Below are 24,879 nucleotides of genomic sequence, written 5' to 3'. Positions count from 1 at the left end.
CGGCCTGCGCCCCCAGTGATAAAGATAGGGGACGCAGGACGCATGCAGAGTCATGCGCCGGTAGGCGGAGCTACCGGCGGAGGCGCGGCAGGGGGCGGGGCTTAGCGGCGGCCGTGCGCAGGCCGTCGCTGTGCTCCAAAACGCTAGTGTGAAACTAGCCTAAGAAGAAAATCGATCATAATCAAACATGGGGGAAGCGGGGGGGTTTACAGAGTCCCTTTAAATTTAGATCAGCGATATTTCCGATTTCATGGGTACAGAAACCACAATGGATACTTACCGGTAGACAGTTTTTCCGGAACCCATGACAGCACACCTGAGAGAGGGATCCGCCCCGCCAGGACAGGAACCTATTGAGAGATAAGGGGCTGCACCTCTCCACCGCTTCAGTTAGTTACAGAGCATAAGACGACTTCCCGGTTAGTTACATGTTAATCCAACACCACATCACACAAATGCACCCTACTAATCAGGCACACTCATACAGTGAAAAAGGGGGGGGGGGGGGGGGGGAATATACAGGTGCTGTCATGGGTTCTGGAAAAACCGGCTACCGGTAAGTAACCATGGTGGGTTTCCCTTCACCCATGACAGCACACCTGAGAGATTTTTGGAGACTTCGAAACACCTTAGGGAGGGACCACCGCTTGTAGCACCCTTCTACAAAAGGTTAAGTCAGCAGAGGAGGATAGATTTAATCTATAGTGCTTAAAGAAGGTTGAAGGTGAGGCCCAGGTAGTGGCCTTACAAATTTGTTCAATTGATACCTCTGCCTTTTCAGCCCAGGAGGTCGCCACGGCTCTGGTGGAATGAGCCTTGATGCAGTCAGGAATCGGAATGCCACTAGCTGAGAAGGCTACACTAATTGCCTCCCTAATCCATCTGGTAATAGTCCCCTTTGAAACCCCATAGCCTTTCCTGGCACCCTGAAAAGCTACAAAAAAGGGACTGGGACCTCCTCCACTGGCTAGTGACAGATATATATTCTAGCAGGGCTCTCTTAACGTCCAAATTATGGAATTTTTCCTCCCCTGGGTTCTTTGGATTTTCTCAAAAGGACAGAAGGATAATCTCCTGACTTCGATGGAAATCTGATACTACCTTAGGTAGATAAGCGGGGTCTGTTTTTAATACCACCCTGTCCTGAAAAATTTGTGTATAGGGTGGATTCACTGAGAGAACCTGCAAGTCGCTTACTCTGCGGGCTGATGTAAGGGCTACTAAAATGATCGTTTTTAGGGTAAGATATTTTATGGGTAGTTGTTGTAGGGGCTCATATTCTTTTGTAACGTCCTCTAGTACCAGGTTTAAATCCCACAAGGCTATCCTAGGTATTGGGATAGGTCTAGACCTATGGCAAGATTTAATAAATCTGGCTACCAATCTATTTTCTGCCGAGTTGCAGTTATAGAGCGCACCTAGTGCAGATACCTGAACTTTAAGTGTGTTTACTGCTAACCCCAGCTGCAATCCTGATTGTAAAAATTCCAAGATGGCACTAATCGGGGGTTCTAGTTCTAATGACTTACCTAGGAATTGCAGGAATTTATTCCAAGTTCTGCCGTAGATATTAGTCGTCACCGGCTTCCTACTCTTTAGCAGGGTAGCCACCAACCCGGGAGAGAACCCTCTATCCATTAGCAGCGACCTCTCAAATTCCACGCCGTCAGATGGAATCCCTTGACCTGATCGTGGAATATTGGACCTTGAGCTAGTAGGTCCGGGATTTCTGGCAGAACCCAGGGATCTGAGAGGGACATCATTCATAGCAGAGCGAACCAGGGCCTTTTTGGCCAAAATGGGGCTATTCGGATTACCCTGGCTTGATCGTTCCTGATCTTCCTGACTACTGTTGGGATCATGGCCACTGGGGGGGGGGGGGGGGGAAACGCATAGGCTAGTCTGAAATCCCACAGAATTTGTAATGGGTCCACTGCCCATAGTTCTTCTCTTGGGTTCAGTGAGCAAAAGCTCTCTACTTGCCTGTTTTTGTTGGCAAAGAGGTCCATCACCGTTTTCCCCCAAAGCGGTGTTATTTGAAAAACTGACCGATTTAGGGCCCATTCTCCTTGCCTCAGAGTATTGCGGCTCAGCAAATCGGCCTCTATATTTTGTGCCCCCTTTATATGCAAGGCTGTTAAGGAGTGTAGGTCAGGCCCGGATTGGCCACTTACCCAACCGGGCATTTTCCCGCTGGACAGCCATTTTCTTGCACTTATGGGCCGCTTGCCAGATAGGCCGACCCGCCGCCGCATTCTTTTTTTTCCTGCCGCCGGCCCTTTAAATTTGCTGGCAAGGCGGCAGGCAGCGCTGCGGCACCCGAGGGGGTTAAGAACGTGCCGCGGTGACGCTACACGTCGTCGGACGTTCTTGAGGGCGGAGCCGGAGACTGCTTGTGGGGGGGGGGGGGGGGGAAGAAACAGCAGTTGCCGCACAAAGCTGCGACATGGAGAAAGGATCGTGCGCTCGGCTCACCTCTCACCAGCAGCTTGTCCTCGAAAGTCCCGCGGAAGTATTCCTGCTGCTTCGCACTCCATCTTCTCCCCACCTGACAGTGAGTGTCCGTAGGGGCGGCATTATGTGTTCTGCTACCAGCAGCGCCTACAATTTAGCCTGAACGCTGGTGCTGCTGGTAGCGTGCAAAGGCTTGTAAGTGATGAGATCCCAGGTGGGAAGGCGTCAGGGCCCCCGATCATGTGACCCCTGTCTCCTCCCCTCCTGTGACCTCATCACAGGTCCTGTGCGCACAGCACAGAGCACTGAGAGCAGCCATGTATGTGGATTGTGGCTCTGCGGGTGGAGGTCAGTGCCGGAGGCTCCATTATTCTCTATGTGGAGGTTGGTGCTGAAGGCCCCATTATTCTCTATGTGGAGGTCGGTGCCGGAGGCTCCATTATTCTCTATGTGGAGTGCGGGTGGAGGCTCCATTATTCTCTATGTGGAGGTCGGTGCTGGAGGCTCCATTATTCTCTATGTGGAGTGGGGCTCTGCGGGTGGAGGTCGGTGCTGGAGGCCCCATTATTCTCTATGTGGAGTGTGGGTGGAGGTCGGTGCTGGAGGCCCCATTCTCTATGTGGAGTGCGGGTGGAGGTCGGTGCTGGAGGCTCCATTATTCTCTATGTGGAGTGGGGCTCTGCGGGTGGAGGTCGGTGCTGGAGGCCCCATTATTCTCTATGTGGAGAGCAGGTGGAGGTCGGTGCTGGAGGCCTCATTCTCTATGTGGAGGTTTGTGTCGGAGGCTCCATTATTCTCTATGTGGAGTGCGGCTCTGCGGTTGGAGGTCTGTGCTGGAGGCTCCATTATTCTCTATGTGGAGGTCGGTGCTGGAGGCTCCATTATTCTCTATGTGGAGGTCGGTGCTGGAGGCCCCATTATTCTCTATGTGGAGGTCGGTGCTGGAGGCCCCATTATTCTCTATGTGGAGGTCGGTGCTGGAGGCCCCATTATTCTCTATGTGGAGGTCGGTGCTGGAGGCCCCATTATTCTCTATGTGGAGGTCGGTGCTGGAGGCCCCATTATTCTCTATGTGGAGGTCGGTGCTGGAGGCCCCATTATTCTCTATGTGGAGGTCGGTGCTGGAGGCCCCATTATTCTCTATGTGGAGGTCGGTGCTGGAGGCCCCATTATTCTCTATGTGGAGGTCGGTGCTGGAGGCTCCATTATTCTCTATGTGGAGTGCGGGTGGAGGTCGTTGCTGGAGGCTCCATTATTCTCTATGTGGAGTGCGGCTCTGCAGGTGGAGGTAGGTGCTGGAGATTCCCAATTACTGGGCACTAGGGGCAGTAACCTTTTCAGAGCTGAGACTATCTTGGTGCTTTTTTGTTGTCACTTTCTAAGAATCATAGCATTTTGTTCCTTTTCCTCTGGTAGATAAATGTGACCCAAGTATGGAAAACAGGAAGTAACGAAGCACATATTACAATGTCCCTTTCCTGTCCCCACACACAGTATAATGTGCCCACAGTATCGCCATCCCCCACACGCAGTATAATGTTCCCCACTACCGTCACCCCCACATACAGTATAATATTCCCACAGTACTGCCATCCCCCACATACAGTATAATATTCCCCCAGTACTGCCATCCCCCACATACAGTATAATATTCCCACAGTACTGCCATCGCCCACACAGTATAATGATCCCACAGTACTGCCATCCCCCACACAGTATAATGTTCCCCCAGTACTGCCATCCCCCACACAGTATAATGTTCCCCCAGTACCGCCATCCCCCCATACACAGTATAATGTTCCCCCAGTACCAGCCCTTGGTTTATGCAGGACTCTGCTGTCTGTGCTGGTTCTCATCGTCCTGGATGAGGTGAAGTTTGTGTGTGGGGTCAGGGAGGGTTTACAGGGTGGATGTATCAGAGCCGTGTGTGTGCGCGAGGTGTACGGAGCGGAGCCGTGTGTGTATGAGGTGTACGGAGCGGAGCCGCGAGTGTGTGAGGTGTACGGAGCGGAGCCGCGAGTGTGTGAGGTGTACGGAGCGGAGCTGCGTGTGTGCAAGGTGTATTGAGCGGAACCGCATGTGTACAAGGTTTATGGAGTGGAGCCATTTGTGTACAAGGTTTACAGAGCGTGGCCACGTGCGTACAAGGTGTACGGAGCAGAGCCGCATGTGTATGAGGTTCACGGAGTGGAGCCATGTGTGTACTGAGTTGAGCCGTGTGTGCAAGGTGTACAGAACGGAGCCATGTGTACAAGGCATAAAAAGCGGAACTGTGTGTGTATGATGTATGCGGTGACATACGTGTATAAGGTGTATGGTGGGGAGCATTCATACCTCCCAGCGGGACAGTCCCTATTTTGAGAGAGATACTACCCCGGCTGGGAGCTTACTTTTCACGCGGACACAGGAGTACACGGCGGAGCCCCGAGGAGCACTTTAAAATTCGCATGTGACGTTCCACCAGAAGTGACGTGCTAGAAGCTGACAAGAATTTAGGTAGTTTTGGGAAGAGATTGTGACGGAACCATGGAGGCACTTTAGGGAATGCTTCAGATCCAACACCGTGTCCTCCTCCAACAGCGCGGACAGCAGGATCACCTTGTCCTGCATCGGGAGGCTCAGGTGGGCACTACAGTGGGAGCCGGGCTGCTATAGTATCTTTATAGAATCTTTCTTTCTATCTCTGTTTTTTTAAATCTCTCTAATCTTTCTTTTTTTCCTCTCTCTCTGTTCTTTCTTTCCCTTTTCTTTCTTTCTTTTCCTCAGTACCAGTCAGCGTGCCCACAGTACCAATAGAATAAGGGGGGTAGGAAACTAGGTGGCACTGGACACTTTGAGCCTCTCATACTTTTTACTGGTGTATAATCATATGCCCTGAGCACCCACATAAAGTGGGCCAGCCCCAGACAACAGGGTACAAACAAATCACTATTACTATCAGTCCAAGTGGACAATTATATACGTAAAGTAATGATGTCCCTGTGCCAAGCAGTGCAGAGGATCAGAATACACTGAGGAGACTGAGTAGCGGGGTATGGTGAGAAGAATTATATGGGGCCCATTACACTGTATGAAGTAATATATGGGGCCCATTATGCTGTATGAAGTAATATATGGGGCCCATTATACTGTATGCAGTAATATATGGTGTCCATTATACTGTATGCAGTAATATATGGAGCCCATAATACTGTATGGAGCATTATGTGGGGATAGGGGATGACTTTGTTGTGGATCTGACCGCTGGGACCCCCATGATCCTGGGAAACGTAGCTTTGAAGAGCACCATGTAAATGGAGCTGTGGTCGATCATACGCACTGTGGCGCCATTCACATGTGGCTCTTCAAATAACTCCTTAAAGAGAGTGATGAGGGGACGACAAAGTATAGCAAAAATTCACTGATCGGGGTGAGGAGTGTTATAGTTACTGGGCTGGTGGGGTTTGTGTGGCAGGGCTGCTTTTTTGTCCCAGTCCGGCCCTGGTGTAGGTGCTGTTCCGCTCTGTAAAAAATGTCGCTCGCTGCCTCCATCAGGGAGTGTGATCTTTTACCCCCTTGGTGGTTGATGTACGCCACCGTCACTTTGTTGTCTGACATGATCCGGACATTGCGGCCCCTGAGTAGGGGAATAAAGTGACTTAGGGCTTTGTTCACTGCCAACAGTTATCTCAGGTTGGAAGATGCGTCCATCTCTCGAGGCCTCCAGGAACCCTGGGCTATGTGACCCCTTAGGTGTGCCCCCCACCGCGATGAGCTCACGTCTATCAGTATTATATCAGTCGTCTGTCTGTCCCACGGCATTCCTGAAGCCAAGTTTGTCCTGTCTAGCCACCAGTTGAGAGTCTCTGACCTCTAAGGAAAGTTCCAGTCTTCCTTCTAAACGCCCTCTCAGCAATCTTTGTGCTGATAGAACCTCCCCCTGAAGCTGTCGGGTGTGAAATTGAGCCCACCTGACCGCCGGAATACAGGACTTCAGGGTACCTAGTACAGACATTGCGTTCCTCAATGTCATGTGAGGTTGGTCTCGGGCAGCCAAGGTCACCACCTCCACCTTTTCTATCTTGGTAACCGGTAGCAGACAAACTTGCTGCTCTGAATCCAGGATAAATCCTAGAAAGGTCTGTTTTTTTAGGGGCTGTAGTCTCAACTTTTTGAAATTTATCATCCACCCTAGTTCCTGTAGGATGTCGGTCACCCGGCTCATCTGTGCCGTACAGTGGTCTTCTGAGCTGCCCACTATCAGAAAATCGTCCAAATAGGGTATTATGACCACGTCGTGAATTCGGAGGAAAGCCGTCATCTCCGCTACAACTTTGGTAAAGACCCTTGGGGCTATGGATATGCCAAATGGAAGAGCCCGGAACTGGAAATGTCTGAGCATGCCCTGGATAGAGAGCCACTCAAGTATTTTTGATAACCTGGATGGATGGGGATGTGATAGTATGCATCCTTTAAATAGACTACGGCCATAAACAATCTTGGTGTAGTAGCTTTATGGCTGTAGCTACTGATTCCATCTTGAAGGTCTGATTTTTTATCCACCGATTGAGGCCTCTGCGGTTTATGATTGTCCCGAATGACTGAACTGTTTTTTTTTTTTTTTATCAGAAAGACAGGGGAATAGAACCCCGTTCCCTCTTGTATGTTCGGGACTTCGGAAAGGACCTGCTTGTCTACCAGACTCAGGAATTCTGATTCTAAGGCTAGTTGTTCTTCTATCGCCTTTCTGATAGGGGTAATTAATGACAAACGTTGCTTTTGGCTGGGAAATGAAGGGGATCTTCAGGCCTTTTCTTATGATGCATAGGAACCAGGTATTGGAAGAGATCTTTGCCCAGGCCTGAGAAAATAGCGCTAAACTCCCCCCTACCCGAATGCTGGCGTCATCGTGGGGATTTTTTGAAGTGGAGGTGCCTCCACCAAACATAAATCCAGACTCCTTTTTCCTTTTATCTTCCCATCTTCTTCTATCCGCCGGAGGATGACCTCTGTTGAATCTCTCTCTCCGAAAGGGCGGCCTTCTCTGGTGTGCCAGGAATCTGGGAAAGCCTTTCTTCCTATCACTTGCTTTCTCCAAGATATCATCTAGATTTTACCCGAATAAAAAACGACCAACGCATGGGAGAGAGCATAGTTCAGCTTTAGACTGTAGGTCGCCTGGACAGCCTTTAAGCCACAACACGTGTCTGGCGGCATTTGATAATCCTGTCGCTCTGGCTGTCAACCTCATGGAGTCCGCCGAGGTGTCTGCCAAAAAAGCTGCTGCCCCGTGCAGAAGATACATATCTGCCAGAATTTTATCTCTTGGGACCTTTGACGCTAGTCTCTCTTCTAACTGCGGCAGCCAAATCATTAGGGAGCGTGCCATGCAGGTGCCCGCTATTGCCGGCTTCAATCCTCCTGCTGCTGCTTCCCATGCATGCCTTAGATAGGAATCCGCTTTGTCTCTAAGAACCCCTGAGTCTTCCAAGGGCAGAGGCAATTTCTTGGAAGACCTGGACACCGCTGCGTCGATCTTTGGGACTTTGTCCCATATTTCTGTGTCCTTATGCTCAAAGGGGTACCGTCTCAGAGGAGGGAAGAGCCACAGATCTCTCGGGTTTCCTCCATTCTCTCTCGATTAGTGCCTGTACCTTTTCATTAATTGGAAAGGTCCGTTTTTTCCTCTCTTGTAGTCCCCCAAACATGACGTCCTCTAGGGATTTAGCCGCTTTTTCTTCCTGTAGGCCCATCGTTGCCCTGATGGCCTTAAGGAGAGCATCCGTGTCTTCTACCGGAAAACATGGCTTTCGAAGAGGAGCTTGACGGGGGACTAGGGGGATTTTTTCAACATTTTTTCCCTTTTTTCAATAATTTCTTAATTGAACCTTCCATCTCTGACCTAATGGCCGATATAAGGTTGGCTGCGAAACTAGGCGCTGCTTCTGCCATGGTTCGCTGGATGCAATTGGCGCATAGGTCTTTCTGCCAGTCTTTTGCTAGGGGGCTTTTACATATGGCACACTCCCTATTGTTCTTCTTACTCCCTGCTTTCTTGGGCTTTTCCTACGGGGTTAAACATACAAGGAACCCCCATTAATAGACTGTTAGCATTCACGAAGATCACTCACCACCCACAATCAAGGGTTCTGGACTCGGAGGCTGTGTCCGAGCACGTGATCTGTGCTCTCTGGATCTTGAGGAGTCACCCGAACTGCGGCTGGGGCGACAGCTACTTGAGCGGCTTCCATGTTTGCGGCCGGAGGGCTGTGAGGGAGGCAGAGTTGGTGACCGCTCCTGCTCAGTCTCCATGTTTGACCCCCGCCATGCCGGTCTCCGTTTAAATAACCTGCCTCCGTCCCTGGTGGGTGTCTACTCCCCTCCCCCCTGCGACCGACGGCCGCTTCGGAAAAGCCGGCGTCACACCCGGCGCCATGACACTGTCGCCTAGCTGACGTCAGTCGGCGCGCCCATGATCCTCTGCGCCGCTGACGTCAGCGGCCGAAGAAGCCCGCGACTCTCCCCCGCTAGGTGCTCTGGGGGAGCGAGAGCGGGGGAGGGCGGCGCAGTGGAGCCTCCAGGAGCCGCCACGTACGCCCACACGAACCCGGAGCCCGAGGGGTCACCGGGGACTGCGCATCCAGGACCCGACGGCCGATGCTACAGGTGAGACCCCTGTTCTCCCCGCGCCGGGACGGGCCTGGGACCTTTCGCCCATGATAGGCACAGCTGACAGTGGGATTCCCTTCCAGGACAGGAACCCAACTGAAGCGGGGGAGAGGTGCCGCCCCTTATATCTCAGTAGGTTCCTGTCCTGGCGGGGTGGATCCCTCTCTCAGGTGTGCTGTCATGGGTGAAGGGAAAAATGCACATTCAGGCATGGTACTCTGAGGCACATTTATGACAAGATGCATTAGGGGGTTAAAAAATACTTAATCCATAGAAAACAATAGTCTTCATATAAAAATAGGAACCTGTGAAAGGTTAAGGGTATGTGCACACATTTGAGATTTGCTGCAGATCCGCAGCAGATTTTCCATGCGGAATCGCTGCAGATCCACAAGTGATTTACAGTACAATGTAAATCAATGGGGGGAAAAAAAAAGAAAAAAAGGAGATTTTTGTGTACTCACCGTAAAATCTCTTTCTCTTAGCCTTTAATTGGGGGACACAGAACCTTGGGTGTTATGCTGCTGTCCACTAGGAGGCGACACTATGCATAATCTGAAAAAGATTAACTTTGGCTCCTCCTCTGCAGTATACATCCCTGGACGGCGTCAGCCTTCTCCAGTTTTGTGCCAAAGCATAAGGAGGAACGTAACCAAATACCATAACCATGCCTGTAAGAAGGCTACTATGTACGAGCTCAAAGAACAATATGAGAACTCAACAGGAAACAACGGCCCGTAAGGGCAACAGGGTGGGAGCTGTGTCCCCCAATTAAAGGCTAAGAGAAAGATTTTACGGTGAGTACACAAAATCTCCTTTACTCTGTCGCCTAATTGGGGGACACAGAACCTTGGGACGTCCCAAAGCAGTCCCTGGGTGGGAAGCAGTGGACGAATATTGTGCTGACAGTCCCCTAGACTTGGGGTACTGCCGCCTGCAGAACCAGTCTACCCAGGCTCGCGTCCGCTGAGGACTGGGTATGAACACTGTAGTGTTTCGTAAACGTGTGTAGGCTAGTCCAAGTGGCCGCCTTGCACACTTGTTGTGCCGAAGCCTGATGCCGAATGGCCCAGGAGGCCCCTACTGCCCGTGTAGTGTGCGCCGTGATACCGGCCGGAAGAGGGGAACTGTTAAGTCGGTAGGCCTCATGTATGGTGGACCTGATCCACCTGGCAAGGGTAGCCTTGGAAGCCGGCAACCCCTTGCGACTATCTTCCGGAAGAATGAAGAGGGAATCAGATTTCCGGAAAGGTGCAGTCCTGGACACGTAAATCCGCAATGCTCTGACGAGGTCAAGCGTATGCAGAGCCTTCTCCACTCTATGAACCGGAACCGGGCAAAGGGAAGGCAGTGAAATCTCTTCATTAAGGTGAAAGTTGGACACAACCTTCGGAAGGAAGGATGGTACCGTGCGGAGAACCACCTTGTCCTGGTGAAAGGCTAGGAAAGGCCGTCTGCAGGAAAGTGCTGACAATTCCGACACTCTGCGTAACGAGGTGATCGCCACTAGAAAAACCACTTTCTGAGACAGAATGGAGAGTGGAACTCCTCTAAGAGGTTCGAAGGGTGGAGCTTGCAATGCTGTCAGGACCAGATTGAGGTCCCACGTATCCAGCGGACGTTTGTAGGGAGGAACCAATCGGGAAACTCCCTGGATGAAAGTCCTTACTTGCGGTTTAATAGCAATGCGCTTTTGAAAAAGCACTGAAAGCGCCAACACCTGACTCTTAAGCGAACTTAAGGATAGCTTGGCATCTAGGCCCTATTAAAGAAAACCTAGTACCTTCGGGAGGGAATAAGGGAGTGGGACTTGTCCATGAGATTCGCACCAAGAAAAGAAAGCTCTCCAGGTACGATAATAGAGCTTGGCGGAGGCAGGCTTCCTTGCCCTGATCATAGTTGCAATGACTGCCGGTGAAAAGGTTTCAAGAGCCATGCCGTCAAATTGAGAGCCCCTGAATTCTGGTGGAAGAACGGACCTTGAGACAGAAGGTCGTGACGGTCGGGTAGACGCCAGGGGGCATCTGCCGTAAGTTGCACGATGTCGGCGTACCAAGTACGTCTGGCGCGATGAGGATGGTCGGAACTCCCTCTTGCTTGATCTTCCTCACGACCCTGGCGATTAGGGGGAGGGGTGGAATAATGTACAGGAGTCGGAACTGGGACCAGTCCTGGACCAGGGCATCCGCTCCGAGCGACCGCGGGTCGTGTGTCCTGGCCATGAAATTGGGGACCTTGGTATTGAGATGGGATGCCATTAGGTCCACATCCAGGGTTCCCCAGCGTTGACAGATCTGGTAAAAAATCTCGGGATGGAGAGACCACTCCCCTGAGTCCATTCCTTGCCTGCTGAGGAAGTCAGCTTCCCAGTTTTCTACACCCGGAATGTGTACCGCAGAAAGTACCGACCTTGTGTCTTCCGCCCAGCGGAGGATATGAGCCACTTCTCTCATCGCCTGGGCGCTGCGGGTCCCGCCTTGGTGGTTCACGTATGCCACAGCCGTGGCATTGTCCGACTGTATCCGTATGTGCGAGGCTGCAAGCAAGTGATGAAATGCTCTCAGTGCCAAGAGAATAGCCCTGATTTCCAGAACATTGATAGGCAATGTCACTTCCCTGGGTGACCACTTGCCCTGTGATGTAGGTGCACCGCCCCCCAGCCTGTCAGGCTTGCATCGGTAGTCAGGATCTTCCATTGTCCTGAGAGGAATGCCTTCCCTCGTGTAAGCGAGTTTGGTTTGAGCCACCAATGCAGGGACCTCCTGGTTGATGACGTCAACCTGAACTCCCTGTCGAGGGAGAGAGGGTTCCTGTCCCAAGATCTGAGTATGGCTAGTTGAAGGACCCTGAGGTGAAACTGGGCAAATGGCACTGCCTCTATTGCTGCTGCCATCCTGCCGAGGATTCTCATGGCAAACCAGAAAGATCGAGGAGGACTGCGAAGGAGTGTGCGAACTCCCAGACAGATGGCCAGTGTCTTGTCCTTGGGAAGGAGCACCAGGCCCCTGGCGGTGTTGAATACCATTCCCAGGAATGTTAGAGTCCGAGTTGGGATGGTCGACGATTTCTGTAGGTTGACTAGCCATCCCAGGCGACTCAGTGTCTAGAGTGATTGAGACACTGACCTCGCAGTCTTTGAAAGTGTGAGACTTGACGAGGAGGTCGTCCAGGTACGGGACGACTAGGATGCCTCTTGAGTGCAGGACGTCCATGGTGGCCGCCATGACTTTGGTGAACGTTCTTGGGGCCGTGGCGAGTCCGAACGGAAGGGCGACAAACTGGTAGTGGTTTTGGTTGACCGCGAACCTGAGAAACCTCTGGTGGGCGGGAGCAATTGGTATGTGGAGATACGCATCCTGTATGTCTATGGAGGCGAGGTATTCTCCCTGCTCCATGGATGCAATGATGGACCGGAGGGAGTCCATGCGGAAATGACGGACCCGTAACGTAATTGTTGAGCTGTTTTAGGTCCAGTATGGGTCGGACGCCGCCTCCTTTCTTGGGGACTACGAACAAATTTGAGAAGAATCCTCGGAATCTCTCGTTCGCGGGAACCGGCACCACAACTCCTGATTGAAGGAGAGAGGAAACCGCTTGGTGGAAAACACGAGCCTTTTCTGGTGGTGTTGGAGGAACAGAAAGGAAGAACCGGTTCGGTGGAACGGAAGTGAACTCTATCTTGTATCCGGAAGACACTATTTCCCTGACCCACCTGTCTTCTGTAATAGGCAGCCAGACTTGCTGAAAGAGTAAAAGTCGGCCGCCTACTGGTGGGGTGTCTTCCGGAGGTCTCGAGTCATGATGAAGTGAAGTTCTGAGGTTTTCCTCCCTTGGGTTTCGCTTGGCCTGCTTTCGACTGCCAAGCCCTGTCCGGTCGCTGCTGCGTCCGTGGGTTGTCTCTGCGTGGAGAACGGTTGCGGTTTTGCACTGGGCGCGAAACGGACCAGCCTGAGGAATTCCGAAAGGATCGGAATCACGTCTGGTTTCTTCGTTTAAACGTGCGTTTCGGTTTTAGTTGAGGGAGAGAGGTACTCTTACCCCCAGTGGCATTGGCTATCATGGTGTCCAACTTTTCGCCGAAAAGTCTTCCAGTAATATACGGAAGTCGCGTGAGGGACTTCTTTGAGGCCGCATCCGCTTTCCATTCTCGCAGCCAGAGGATGCGTCGGTATTCCCGCTACACCTCTGGCAGAATCCAGGGCTGCATGAATCATGTAGTCTGCTACCACTGCCATCTGGACCGCTTGGTCCGAGAGTTCAGGATTAGAAGCCTGAAGACCCTCCTGTAGTTTTTTTGGCCCAAGCCAGGATGGCCTTGGCTGCCCAAACTGAAGCAAATGCAGGGCCCAGAGAGGCGCCTGCCGCTTCGAAAATAGAACGAGCCATACGTTCTACTTGCCGGTCTGCTGCGTCCCTGAGGGTTGAGCTATCCGGCAGAGAGAGTAAAGTCTGCGCTGCTAGCCTAGAAACCGGAGGGTCCACTTCAGGTGGATCTGTCCATTGTTTGGTGTCTTTCTGTGGGAAGGGGTACTTCGCTTCCAAATATTTGCGATTAGCGAATTTTTTGTCAGGCTGCGCAAACTGTTTGGTAAGTATTTTCTCAAACTCATCGTGATTAGGGAAGACCTTAGGTGGTTTTTAAACACTTTCGAAGCAAATCCTATGTTCTGGGACTTCCGGGGGCGACTCTGGAATTTTTAGCACCCGATGAATGGCAGAAATTATGTCCTCAACTAGCGCTGTATTGCTAGGGGGAGAAGGTACCACGGACCTGACCGTTTCATTATCTGAGTCGGAGTCACAGATGCCCTCCGAATCCTGTGCCTCGCTAAGGTGATCCCTGGAGGGCGACCTGGGGCGGGGGTCTTCTGTGGTGGGGGATCCCTGTGGTAAATTGCACTGTCTGTCTGTGGCAGGGGACTGCCCAGGAGACCTGGAATGACGCTGTCTCTCCCTAGAGGGGGACGACCTTGTGCTATAGTGCGACTTAGGTGATCGAGACCTGTGGGTCCGCTTACGTCTTTGAGAGTCGGAAGCAGCATGTTCATGAGACAAGCTGTCCGTTTGCTGTGTACAGTCCATAGCCGGGGCCCGACTCTGCAGAGCTTGCAGTAATGTAGCAGTTAGGTTGTCTATGGACTGTGACATAGACAGAGACATCTGAGTTGCCCATTCCGGCGTGGCCTGTGACACTGAAGCGTCAGTAGGGACTCCCTGGGGTTCTGACCCAGAGTTCTGGATGCAGTCCCGGCAGTGCGGATACGTGCTGCCACTAGGGAGCGTGGCTTTGCAGGCTGTACAGAATGCATAGAAACATTCCTGCCTGGTTCTCTTCCTTGAGCCCGGCATAGTGCACAGAGGCTGGCTATAAGGGATCGTACAGGGGTGGCTACGCAGAGGGAACACACAGAAAGCCTTATAGGAAGTATAGATTCACAGCTGAGTAATGAGAACCCAGCTGTGAGCTTACCCCACCGGTGTGCCCCTAGGTCCAGCGCCGACAGATCCAAGTTCTGTGCCCCCCGGAGACCGCTGTGATGCTCCTCTCCTGGATCTCATCCAGAAAAAATGGCCACCGGGGCTCTGAGGAGAGGGAGGAAGGGGCGGAGAGCTGAAAAGGGCGCGCTGGGCTGCGTAAAAACGCGCCCTTTCTGCTTCAATCCGCCCCTTCTATGACACTCCAGCGTGTCATTTTGGTCATCCGGGGGGCGGGCCGGGGGGGGCGGGGAAAAGGCGGCGGCTTCAGCTAGGCCGAAACCGCGGCCTAAATTAAAAGCCTGATGCCCAGGAGGGCTCCAGAGCGGCGCGGTAGTCCGGGGGGGGCGGATTTGTACCAGACCCTCCCAGAATGGTCGACTGGATAGCGGCGGGGGTAGCAGGGGTAGCGGTTTTTGTATGGGGTGCCCCTGAAGCGCTATGGAGCCGCTGCTGTTGCAGAGACAGGGATGCAGAAAAACCCTGTCTCTGCTGTGCCATCCAGTCCGCACCCTCCCCCGGCCCCAACAGGATCCCTCAGCCAGCCTGGGGTCCCTGGAAGCTGCGAAATGCTGCCTGATCTCCGACCCTATCTGAGGCGTCTCAACCTAATACCCCCTGCGGGGGATTAGGGAGGGTGCGTCTGTCACCGTCAGGGGGTCTTCATCCTCGCCTCAACCTCAACCCAGACCCCTTAAAGGGGTTGGGGAAGGAGGGGGGTCTCGACCTCGAACCAGGACCCGAGGGACTGGGGAGGGAGCGACATGGGGAAAAACCACCTCGACCTCAACCGGGTACCCCTAATAGGGGACCGAGGAGGGAGCCATGCCGGGAGTCTCGCTGGAGACCCACTTTTCTTCATCTGTATTTCCGTGTGAAAAAAAAAGGAAAAAAACGGAAGAAAAAAAGGTGTCCCTCCTTGCGACACTAAGCAAAAACTGGAGAAGGCTGACGCCGTCCAGGGGTGTATACTGCAGAGGAGGAGCCAAAGTTAATCTTTCAGATTATGCATAGTGTCGCCTCCTAGTGGACAGCAGCATAACACCAAAGGTTCTGTGTCCCCCAATTAGGCGACAGAGTAAAAAAAAAGCTGTGCACATGCTGCAGATAATGCCGCACGGAATCCACAGTGGTTTATTATAAGCATCATGTCAATTCTTTTTGCGGATGCGCATGCGTTTTTACACCCATTCCATTATAGAAATCCGCAGGGGTAAAGAAGCATGCCAATCTGCAGGAAATCAGCACAAATAAAAAAAAAAAAAACGCAGATTTTGACCTGTGAATTCTGCCAAGAGATGCAGTTTCCGTGCAGAAAATTCTGCACGCAAATCTGCAACGTGTGCACATACCCTAAAGGGTATTTCATCAGGTTTTTGCAATCCCCATCTTTGAGCAACATGATGTAGGGGCAGAGACTCTTATTCCGTGTGCCACTTAGGCTAGTTTCACACTAGCGATCAGCAGAGCTGCGGACTTCCTCCATGAAGCTCCGCCCACTGCCACACCTCCTAAGATCAACTCCGCCTACGTCCACATGTGGCCTGCGTACCTATCTTTAACACTGGTTACGTAGGATCTATGCAAATGCATCCGCTGTTTTGACGATGTGGCAACAGCAACAAACTGCAACACGTTGCGTTCTACGTCTCTGCACAACCTGCGCACCCAATGTTAAAGATAGGTACGCAGGCCGCATGCAGAAGTAGGCGGAGCTGACCCGAGGCGGTGCGGCAGCGGGCGGAGCTTCACGGAGAAAGTCCGCAGCCCTCCACAGCTCTGCCGAACGCTAGTGTGAAACTAGCCTTACTGGGCTGCTTGCTGTAGTTCTATAAAAAAAAAAAAAGTTTCTTATCTGCTGCAGATTTACCAGCTCACTGAACGCTGAGCTGCATAACCCTGTCCATATTAATGATTGACAGTTTTATCTATACACTGTGCATAGGCAGAAAACAGCCAATCAGGGATGTAAACGAGGTTGGACTACATGACAACAGGTTTTCTAGTCCTCTAGTGAGAATTCTGTTTTAATCATGAATCTTATTGAAATGGCAGCAAGCAACCTAGTAGGTGACAAATCGCTGGAATAGGTGACTGTCAATATGCGGTTCTCAGATTAGGTGGCGAAAACCTGGTGACGTAGTCCCTTTAAAAAGTGTTGTTTTATTGTACTCACCATTTATTACAGAGAAGTCTAGTTCTGGCCGAGCAATCTTGTGGCCATCCAATAAAGTCGACTGTAGATCATCTTTAAATACCAAGCTTCCATCTGCTGTATTAGTTGCTGCAACAAAGCAAGACATGGAGCACATGAGACTAGTAACTATATTTTAAAGATTTTCCACTAAAACTATACCAATAAGAACACTACAACCATGGCCAGAGCCAAAAAATTCACGATTCTCTTGCAGCAATACATTTTGTGGTTATACTAATTGATGTGTACTGAGCACTTTACACTCATTTCCTTAAATATAGTATATATAGTCAAGTGATCTCTCAAATATATTCCTGCTTCTTTGACTTTATTGTATTAAAAAAAAAAAAAAAACAGAAAAAAAACAAACAAACTATAGAGGATAAAATTTAACTGTTTGGACATTGATCAGTAATTGTACATGAAAAAAAAAAAATTATGAAATGCACAATAGAGGCAGTATGAAACAAGAGTGAATTGTTTATATCGCTCTGTATGAATAGGAGCCAGAAAACTATTCCTCGCTTTTCTATCATTTTCTGATGACACATTCCCTTTACAAAATGGAATCTGACACGATGAGCAACCTCCCATAAATTCATATTTTAATGCGTATGCAAATCCTCTTATGTCATTAGGTATCTCGTTTTAACTTTGATCTCCTTTTAGTGTAAATAGTGTAATAAAGAAAATTGTTCCCATTTTATTTCTTGTTTACTTTTTGACTCTGGATTCCAATCTAGTGTCAGTGTTGAGATATAAAAATCAGGCTGAAGTGCTCTGGATGTGATCAAAGCACTTCCTGAGCCTCTCAAGCACAACTTTCTCTGCTTGACTCAGCTTAATGTCTTAACTACACAGATGTGAGATGTCAGTCAAGCAGAAGAATGTGGTAGTAGGCAAAGAATAGAGCTGGTGATTAAAACATGTATGTTTTGATTATGCAGTAATAGATATTAACAAAAATATATTGAGTTATCGTTCAAAAGAGCTAAAAACTGCAAAGTAAGTGGTTTGGAAAGGGGAGGAGGGAGGAAGTTAATTTTACTAAAAACTCCATGACAAACTATTGCTCTTCATCAGTTTTTCAAGTAGCTAACTCAAACTATAGCATGAACGTCTTGCATGTGCTGATCTTAGTCTATATAACAAATCTGCCACATAGCCTTAACATCTATGCCAACCAAAAGGAGGGCAATGTGCGCACGTTGCGGATTTGCTTGCAGAAATTTCTGCGCAGTTTCTACATCTCTTGGCAGAAAACCCAGTGGAAAATCCACGCAGGTTTTATGCATGTATGTTGCGGTTTTTCATGCAGATTTGTAAATCCATTGAACTAAATAAAGATATAAAAAAAAATGTGATGTAATTTCCTTGGTTCAACCTCGTTTTTCATTCTCCATTGAAGACCATAATATCATTACATACCATGATCAGATATAATGTTTTCACACACGAAACAAATAAGTGAATAGACCTAGACAGACCTAGGCCTAGACAGACCCACACATATATGCAATACCAAGCACGAGGTTTAGTAATGAACAGGTTAAAAAGTTAAAGACACACACACACTTATGTAGGCGCATTAACATAATTAACCTACATATGCTGTAACAAAACAGCAACTGTCTGAAATCTGCGGGAAACGCAATGTTTATTTTAAAAAAATTAAAAAAAATTGCGCGGGCTCCCACGTAATTTTCATACCCAACAGAGGGAAAGCCGACTGCTGCTGTTAATATTCTGGGAAGGAGCCAATATCCATAAAAGGTTCCCCAGGCTATTAATATCAGCTCACAGCTGCTTGCTTAGCCTTTACTGGCTAGTTTAGAGGGGAACCCCAGAAAAAAAAAAAAAAAAAAGAAACTGACAAGATGCACCAATTCTGGCAATTAGCCTCGCTCTTCCCACTTGCCCTGTAGCAGTGGCAAGTGGGGTTCATATTTGCGAGGTTGATGTCACCTTTGTATTGTTGGGTGACATCAAGCCCACAGGTTAGTAATGGAGAGGCGTCTATAAGACATCTATTCATTACTAACCCAATAGTGATCATTATATATAAAAATGAATGTGTGTATCACCAACCAATCACAAAGCATCTTTCATTTCACCAGAGCTGTTCTAAAGAAGCTCAGCTATGATTGGTTGCTATGATCAACAGTTTTCCTTGCAAGCAATCACTAAGCATCTCTCATTTCACCAGAGCTGGTTAAAAGTAGCTGAGCTGTGATGGTTGCTATGAGCAGGTTTTCCCACTTGATAACACCTCAGCAGACACTGACATTGTGGGAGAAATCTAGCATCCCCAGGAACATAAGCTCCCAGCCATTGTCTGCCCCCCCAGAAAGGAGCACAGAGCACATGACAGAAATGAATTCCCCCCCCCCCTCCCGTGGATCAATGGTATGCAAGTTAGGGCAAATCCTCTCAGCGTTTTGGTACTGACCCCAGGCCTTTCTTAAAGGGATCTCTGGTATGGAAGGCAGGGCAAATCCACCCAGTGCTTTGGTTCTGACCCCATGCCTCTTCTTAAAGGGATACCCAGTAGGGAAGTCAGGGCAATTGCCTTCAAATGCTCTGGTACTGACCCCAGGCTCTCTTAAAGGGATTTCCGTATGGAAGTTAGGGCAAATCCACTCAGCGCTCTGGTTCTGACCCAAGTCCCCTCTTAAATGGATCCTCAGTACGGAAGTGAGGGAAAATCCACTCTGCGCTTTGGTACTGACCCCAGGATCTCTTAAAGGGATCTCCGGTACAGAAGTAAGGGCAAATCCACTCAGCGCTCTGGTTCCTAAAGGGATCCCCGGTATGGAAGTTAGGACCGTTCCACTCAGCGCTCTGGTTCGGACCTCAGGCTGACTGGTTGATGTGGGATATTAGGGGTAGTAGTCCGGTAGCTCTGGCTGACAGGATGACGTGGGATATTAGCGGTAGTAGTACGGCGGATTTGACGTGATGTGGGATGATAGAGGTAGTAGTCCGGTGTGGTGTGGGATATTAGTAGTCCGGTGGCTTTCACTGATGGGACGATGTGGGATATTAGGGGTAGTAGTCTGGTATCACTGGGTGACGTGTGGGATATTATAGTGAATGTGGCTATACAGAGTGGCCGGGGCTATACACTCAGAATATATATCATACATACATACATATATACAAACACACATACATACACACATATACAGTTGTGGCCAAAAGTATTGACACCCATGCAATTTTGTCAGATAATACTCAGTTTCTTCCTGAAAATGATTGCAGTCACAAATTCTTTGGTATTATCTTCATTTAATTTGTCTTAAATGAAAAAAACACAAGAGAATGAAGCAAAAAGATCATTTCACACAAAACTCCAAAAATGGGCCAGACTAAAGTATTGGCACCCTCAGCCTAATACTTGGTTGCACAACCTTTAGCCAAAATAACTGCGACCATCCGCTTCCGGTAACCATCAATGAGTTTCTTACAATGCTCTGCTGGAATTTTAGACCATTCTTCTTTGGCAAACTGCTCCAGGTCCCTGATATTAGAAGGGTGCCATCTCCAAACTGCCATTTTTTGATCTCTCCATAGGTGTTTTATGGGATTCAGGTCTGGACTCATTGCTGGCCACCTTAGAAGTCTCCAGTGCTTTCTCTCAAACCATTTTCTAGTGCTTTTTGAAGTGTGTTTTGGGTCATTGTCCTGCTGGAAGACCCATAACCTCTGAGGGAGACCCAGCTTTCTCACACTGGGCCCTACATTATGCTGCAAAATTTGCTGGTAGTCTTCAGACTTCATAATGCCATGCACACGGTCAAGCAGTCCAGTGCCAGAGGCAGCAAAGCAACCCCAGATCATCAGGGAACCTCCGCCATGTTTGACTGTAGGGACCGTGTTTTTTTCTTTGAATGTCTTTTTTTCTCCTGTAAACTCTACGTTGATGCCTTTGCCCAAAAAGCTCTACTTTTGTCTCATCTGACCAGAGAACATTCTTCCAAAACATTTTAGGCTTTTTCAGGTAAGTTTTGGCAAACTCCAGCCTGGCTTTTTTATGTCTCGGGGTAAGAAGTGGTGTATTCCTGGGTCTCCTACCATACAGTCCCTTTTCATTCAGACGCCGACAGATAGTACGAGTTGACACTGTTGTACCCTCGGACTGAAGGGCAGCTTGAACTTGTTTGGATGTTAGTCGAGGTTCTTTATCTAACATCCGCACAATCTTGCATTGAAATCTCTTGTCAATTTTTCTTTTCCGTCCAAATCTAGGGAGGTTAGCCACAGTGACATGGGCTTTAAACTTCTTGATGACACTGCGCACGGTAGACACAGGAACATTCAGGTCTTTGGAGATGAACTTGTAGCCTTGAGATTGCTCATGCTTCCTCACAATTTGGTTTCTCAAGTCCTCAGACAGTTCTTTGGTCTTCTTTCTTTTCTCCATGCTCAATGTGGTACACACAAGGACACAGGACAGAGGTTGAGTCAACTTTAATCCATGTCAACTGGCTGCAAGTGTGATTTAGTTATTGCCAATACCTGTTAGGTGCCACAGGTAAGTTACAGGTGCTGTTAATTACACAAATTAGAGAAGCATCACATGATTTTTCGAACAGTGCCAATACTTTTGTCCACCCTCTTATGTTTGATGTGGAATTATATCCAATTTGGCTTTAGGACAATTCTTTTTGTGTTTTTTTCATTTAAGACAAATTAAATTAAGATAATAAAGAATTTGTGTTTGCAATAATTTTCAGGAAGAAACTGAGTATTATCTGACAAAATTGCAGGGGTGTCAATACTTTTGGCCACAAATAGAGATATATATATATACACACACTCACTGGCCACTTTATTAGGTACACCTGTCCAACTGTGTGTTAAGACTTAATTTCTAATCAGCCAATCACATGGCGGCAACTCAGTGCATTTAGGCATGTAGACATGGTCAAGACAATCTCCTGCAGTTCAAACCGAGCATCAGTATGGGGAAGAAAGGTGATTTGAGTGCCTTTGAACGTGGCATGATTGTTGGTGCCAGAAGGGCTGGTCTGAGAATTTCAGAAACTGCTGATCTACTGGGATTTTCACGCACAACCATCTCTAGGGTTTACAGAGAATGGTCCGAAAAAGAAAAAAAATCCAGTGAGCGGCAGTTCTGTGGCCGGAAATGCCATGTTGATGCCAGAGGTCAGAGGAGAATGGGCAGACTGGTTCGAGCTGATAGAAAGGCAACAGTGACTCAAATTGCCACCCGTTACAACCAAGGTAGGCAGAAGAGCATCTCTGAACGCACAGTGCGTCGAACTTTGAGGCAGATGGGCTACAGCAGCAGAAGACCACACTGGGTACCACTCCTCTCAGCTAAGAACAGGAAACTGAGGCTACAATTTGCACAAGCTCATCGAAATTGGACAGTAGAAGATTGGAAAAACGTTGCCTGGTCTGATGAGTCTCGATTTCTGCTGCGACATTCGGATGGTAGGGTCAGAATTTGGCGTAAACAACATGAAAGCATGGATCCATCCTGCCTTGTATCAACGGTTCAGGCTGGTGGTGGTGGTGTCATGGTGTGGGGAATTTTTTCTGGGCACTCTTTGGGCCCCTTGGTACCAATTGAGCATCGTTGCAACGCCACAGCCTACCTGAGTATTGTTGCTGACCATGTCCATCCCTTTATGACCACAATGTACCCAACATCTGATGGCTACTTTCAGCAGGATAATGCGCCATGTCATAAAGCTCGAATCATCTCAGATTGGTTTCTTGAACATGACAATGAGTTTACTGTACTCAAATGGCCTCCTCAGTCACCAGATCTCAATCCAATAGAGCATCTTTGGGATGTGGTGGAACGGGAGATTCGCATCAGGGATGTGCAGCCGACAAATCTGCGCCAACTGTGTGATGCCATCATGGCAATATGGTCCAAAATCTCTGAGGAATGCTTCCAGCACCTTGTTGAATCTCTGCCACGAAGAATTGAGGCAGTTCTGAAGGCAAAAGGGGGTCCAACCCCTTACTAGCATGGTGTACCTAATAAAGTGGCCAGTGAGTGTGTGTATATATATATACACACACATACATATATTATATATACACACATTATATATAAATTTGTTATAACTAACCGTAGCTATTTACTATGTCCGGACAGCGCCGGGCTCTTCAGCTAGTATTATATAAAATACTAACACAGAATAAAGTCCTCATTTTTAAATAATGACACAGGAACCTCTATTAGATCTTAACCATACATACGGAACGCCTAAATTCCCGACTCCCTCAACTCCTTTAACAAAAATAAAACATAATACTATCCTAGTCCATTTAATACAGAGTGTCCCATGGCGATCTCACGTGTAGAACAGTCACATCGGGAGATGTGACTGCTTTACCCAGCCTCCAGCAATACATTGACAGGAGATAATTGCTCCCGCAACTTACGGCACCGCTGCGTGAGAAAGTTCTCACACAGCGGTTGTGCTGTGAGAGCACTGGAGATAATGAACTCTGGTGAACTGTCACGGCGGTTCAGTGATACACTGCAGGAGAGATTACCTCATGTCAGTTCATCGCCGGCGCCTGGGTGACATTGACATGGGACACACTGTATTAAACGGACTGCGGCAGACAGAGTATATGCTGGTTTATTATTTTTGATTGCTTGCAGGAGACACGGGTGTCAGGGATTAGGTGTTCAAAGACTATGTATACTATATGTAATCATGTCAATGTTTTGATTTTTTTTCTTTTTTACATTTGAACTCAGACGTCGGATGGTGAGACTATTCTCCCATCATCAGCTTTTCCTGTCTGTTATATGTTACAGCAGACATAGCCGGTAGGGAGTAGTAGTGCAATCATTAAGGGCTGTTCATCGCATGGGTACACACACACTCTTCAGGTATTTGCACACGCTGCGGATTCTGCCGCGGATCCACAGCGGATTTGGCCCTACAGATCCGCAGCAGTTCCGCAGGCATTGTACAGAACCATGTTAGCCAATGGGATTTCTAAACCGCAGTGCCCATGGTGTGGATTTTTCCGCGCGGATTTGCTGAGGTTTTTAATCCGCAGCACGTCAATTCTTTCTGCGGATTCCGCAGCGGTTTGCCACCTGTTCCATTGTCCAGGTGTCAAACCGTAGGGAAAAACCACTGGCAAATCCGCAGGTCACTTTACCTGCGGTTTAAGGCCTGTTTCACACATCAGTTTTTCAAATCAGTCAAAATCCGCCAAAAAGTGAAAATGGCGGATCCGCCATTTTTTCCCATAGAGATACATTAGTGGCGGGTTTTGGCGATTGGTCGTCCGTTACGTCCGCTATTCGGCGGATCCGCCAGATTCTGTCTGAGGTGAACGGACTTTGCAACGTTTTTTGGCGCCGTCAAAATGGCGGGAGATGGCGGATCCGCCGTCGTCCACCATGCGGTAGAATGGGCGCCTATGGATCCGCTGGGAACCGTTATTTTGCGGAATCCGCTAAATCGCACTGAGCATGCTCAGGAAAAAAAAGATACTTTTCCAGACAGTCCAAAAACTATATAAGGTGGGCTAATTAATAACTGGGCCCAGATATCGGGCACAGAGAAGACACAGAGCAAGCCAGACAGCACCTGCCCAGCAGCAAGACCCCCAGCTGAGGAGAGACAGAGCCTGATAGCGAGCTATAAAACCTGCATTAAAACCTGCCCAGCAGCAAGACCCCCAGCTGCAAGACTCCTGGAGCAAGAGGCCTGACAGCACCTGCCCAGCACCAAGCCAGGACGGAGAGGCCTGCTACCAAAGCCTGCAATTGTGTGCGTATTAAACTATTTGTGTGGGGCATGTCTGTGGCTTGTCTGCCTGTGTGTGGCCTGCGTGTGTGTGTGGTCTGCCTTCCTGCATGTATGTTCGTGGCCTCCCAGTGTTGCATGTCTGTGTGTATATTTTTATTATGCCTTTTTTTTTTTCATACATTGTTTTTCTGTTGCATGTGTACTGAATTTTATTTTCATAGTACTGTAATTTTATTTCCATATTTGCAATTGTGTTGTGTGTTGTATGTGGTGTTTCTGTTGTATATTACTGTTTTTTATTTATTGTGGTATTTAAAATAAAGAGCAGAGTAGCTCCTACTTGTG

General features: G+C 48.9%; 1 protein-coding gene across 1 annotated transcript in view; it reads right to left on the bottom strand.

Annotated features, from left to right (window-relative positions):
- Positions 1 to 24,879, bottom strand: part of HAUS8 (HAUS augmin like complex subunit 8) — a 163,062-nt gene that overhangs the window by 83,576 nt on the left and 54,607 nt on the right. The window contains exon 5 of the mRNA XM_073559837.1: positions 16,754 to 16,861. Within this exon, the coding sequence (XP_073415938.1) occupies positions 16,754 to 16,861 (108 nt within the window). The remainder of the gene's footprint in view (positions 1 to 16,753; positions 16,862 to 24,879) is intronic.

This window comes from Dendrobates tinctorius, unplaced genomic scaffold (assembly GCF_039654945.1).
Source record: "Dendrobates tinctorius isolate UK_male_01 unplaced genomic scaffold, ASM3965494v1 ptg000276l, whole genome shotgun sequence".
In the NCBI taxonomy this organism is placed as follows: domain Eukaryota; kingdom Metazoa; phylum Chordata; class Amphibia; order Anura; family Dendrobatidae; genus Dendrobates; species Dendrobates tinctorius.
Note: the sequence above shows the minus strand (reverse complement) of the source record. Positions and strands in the feature narration are given on the sequence as shown.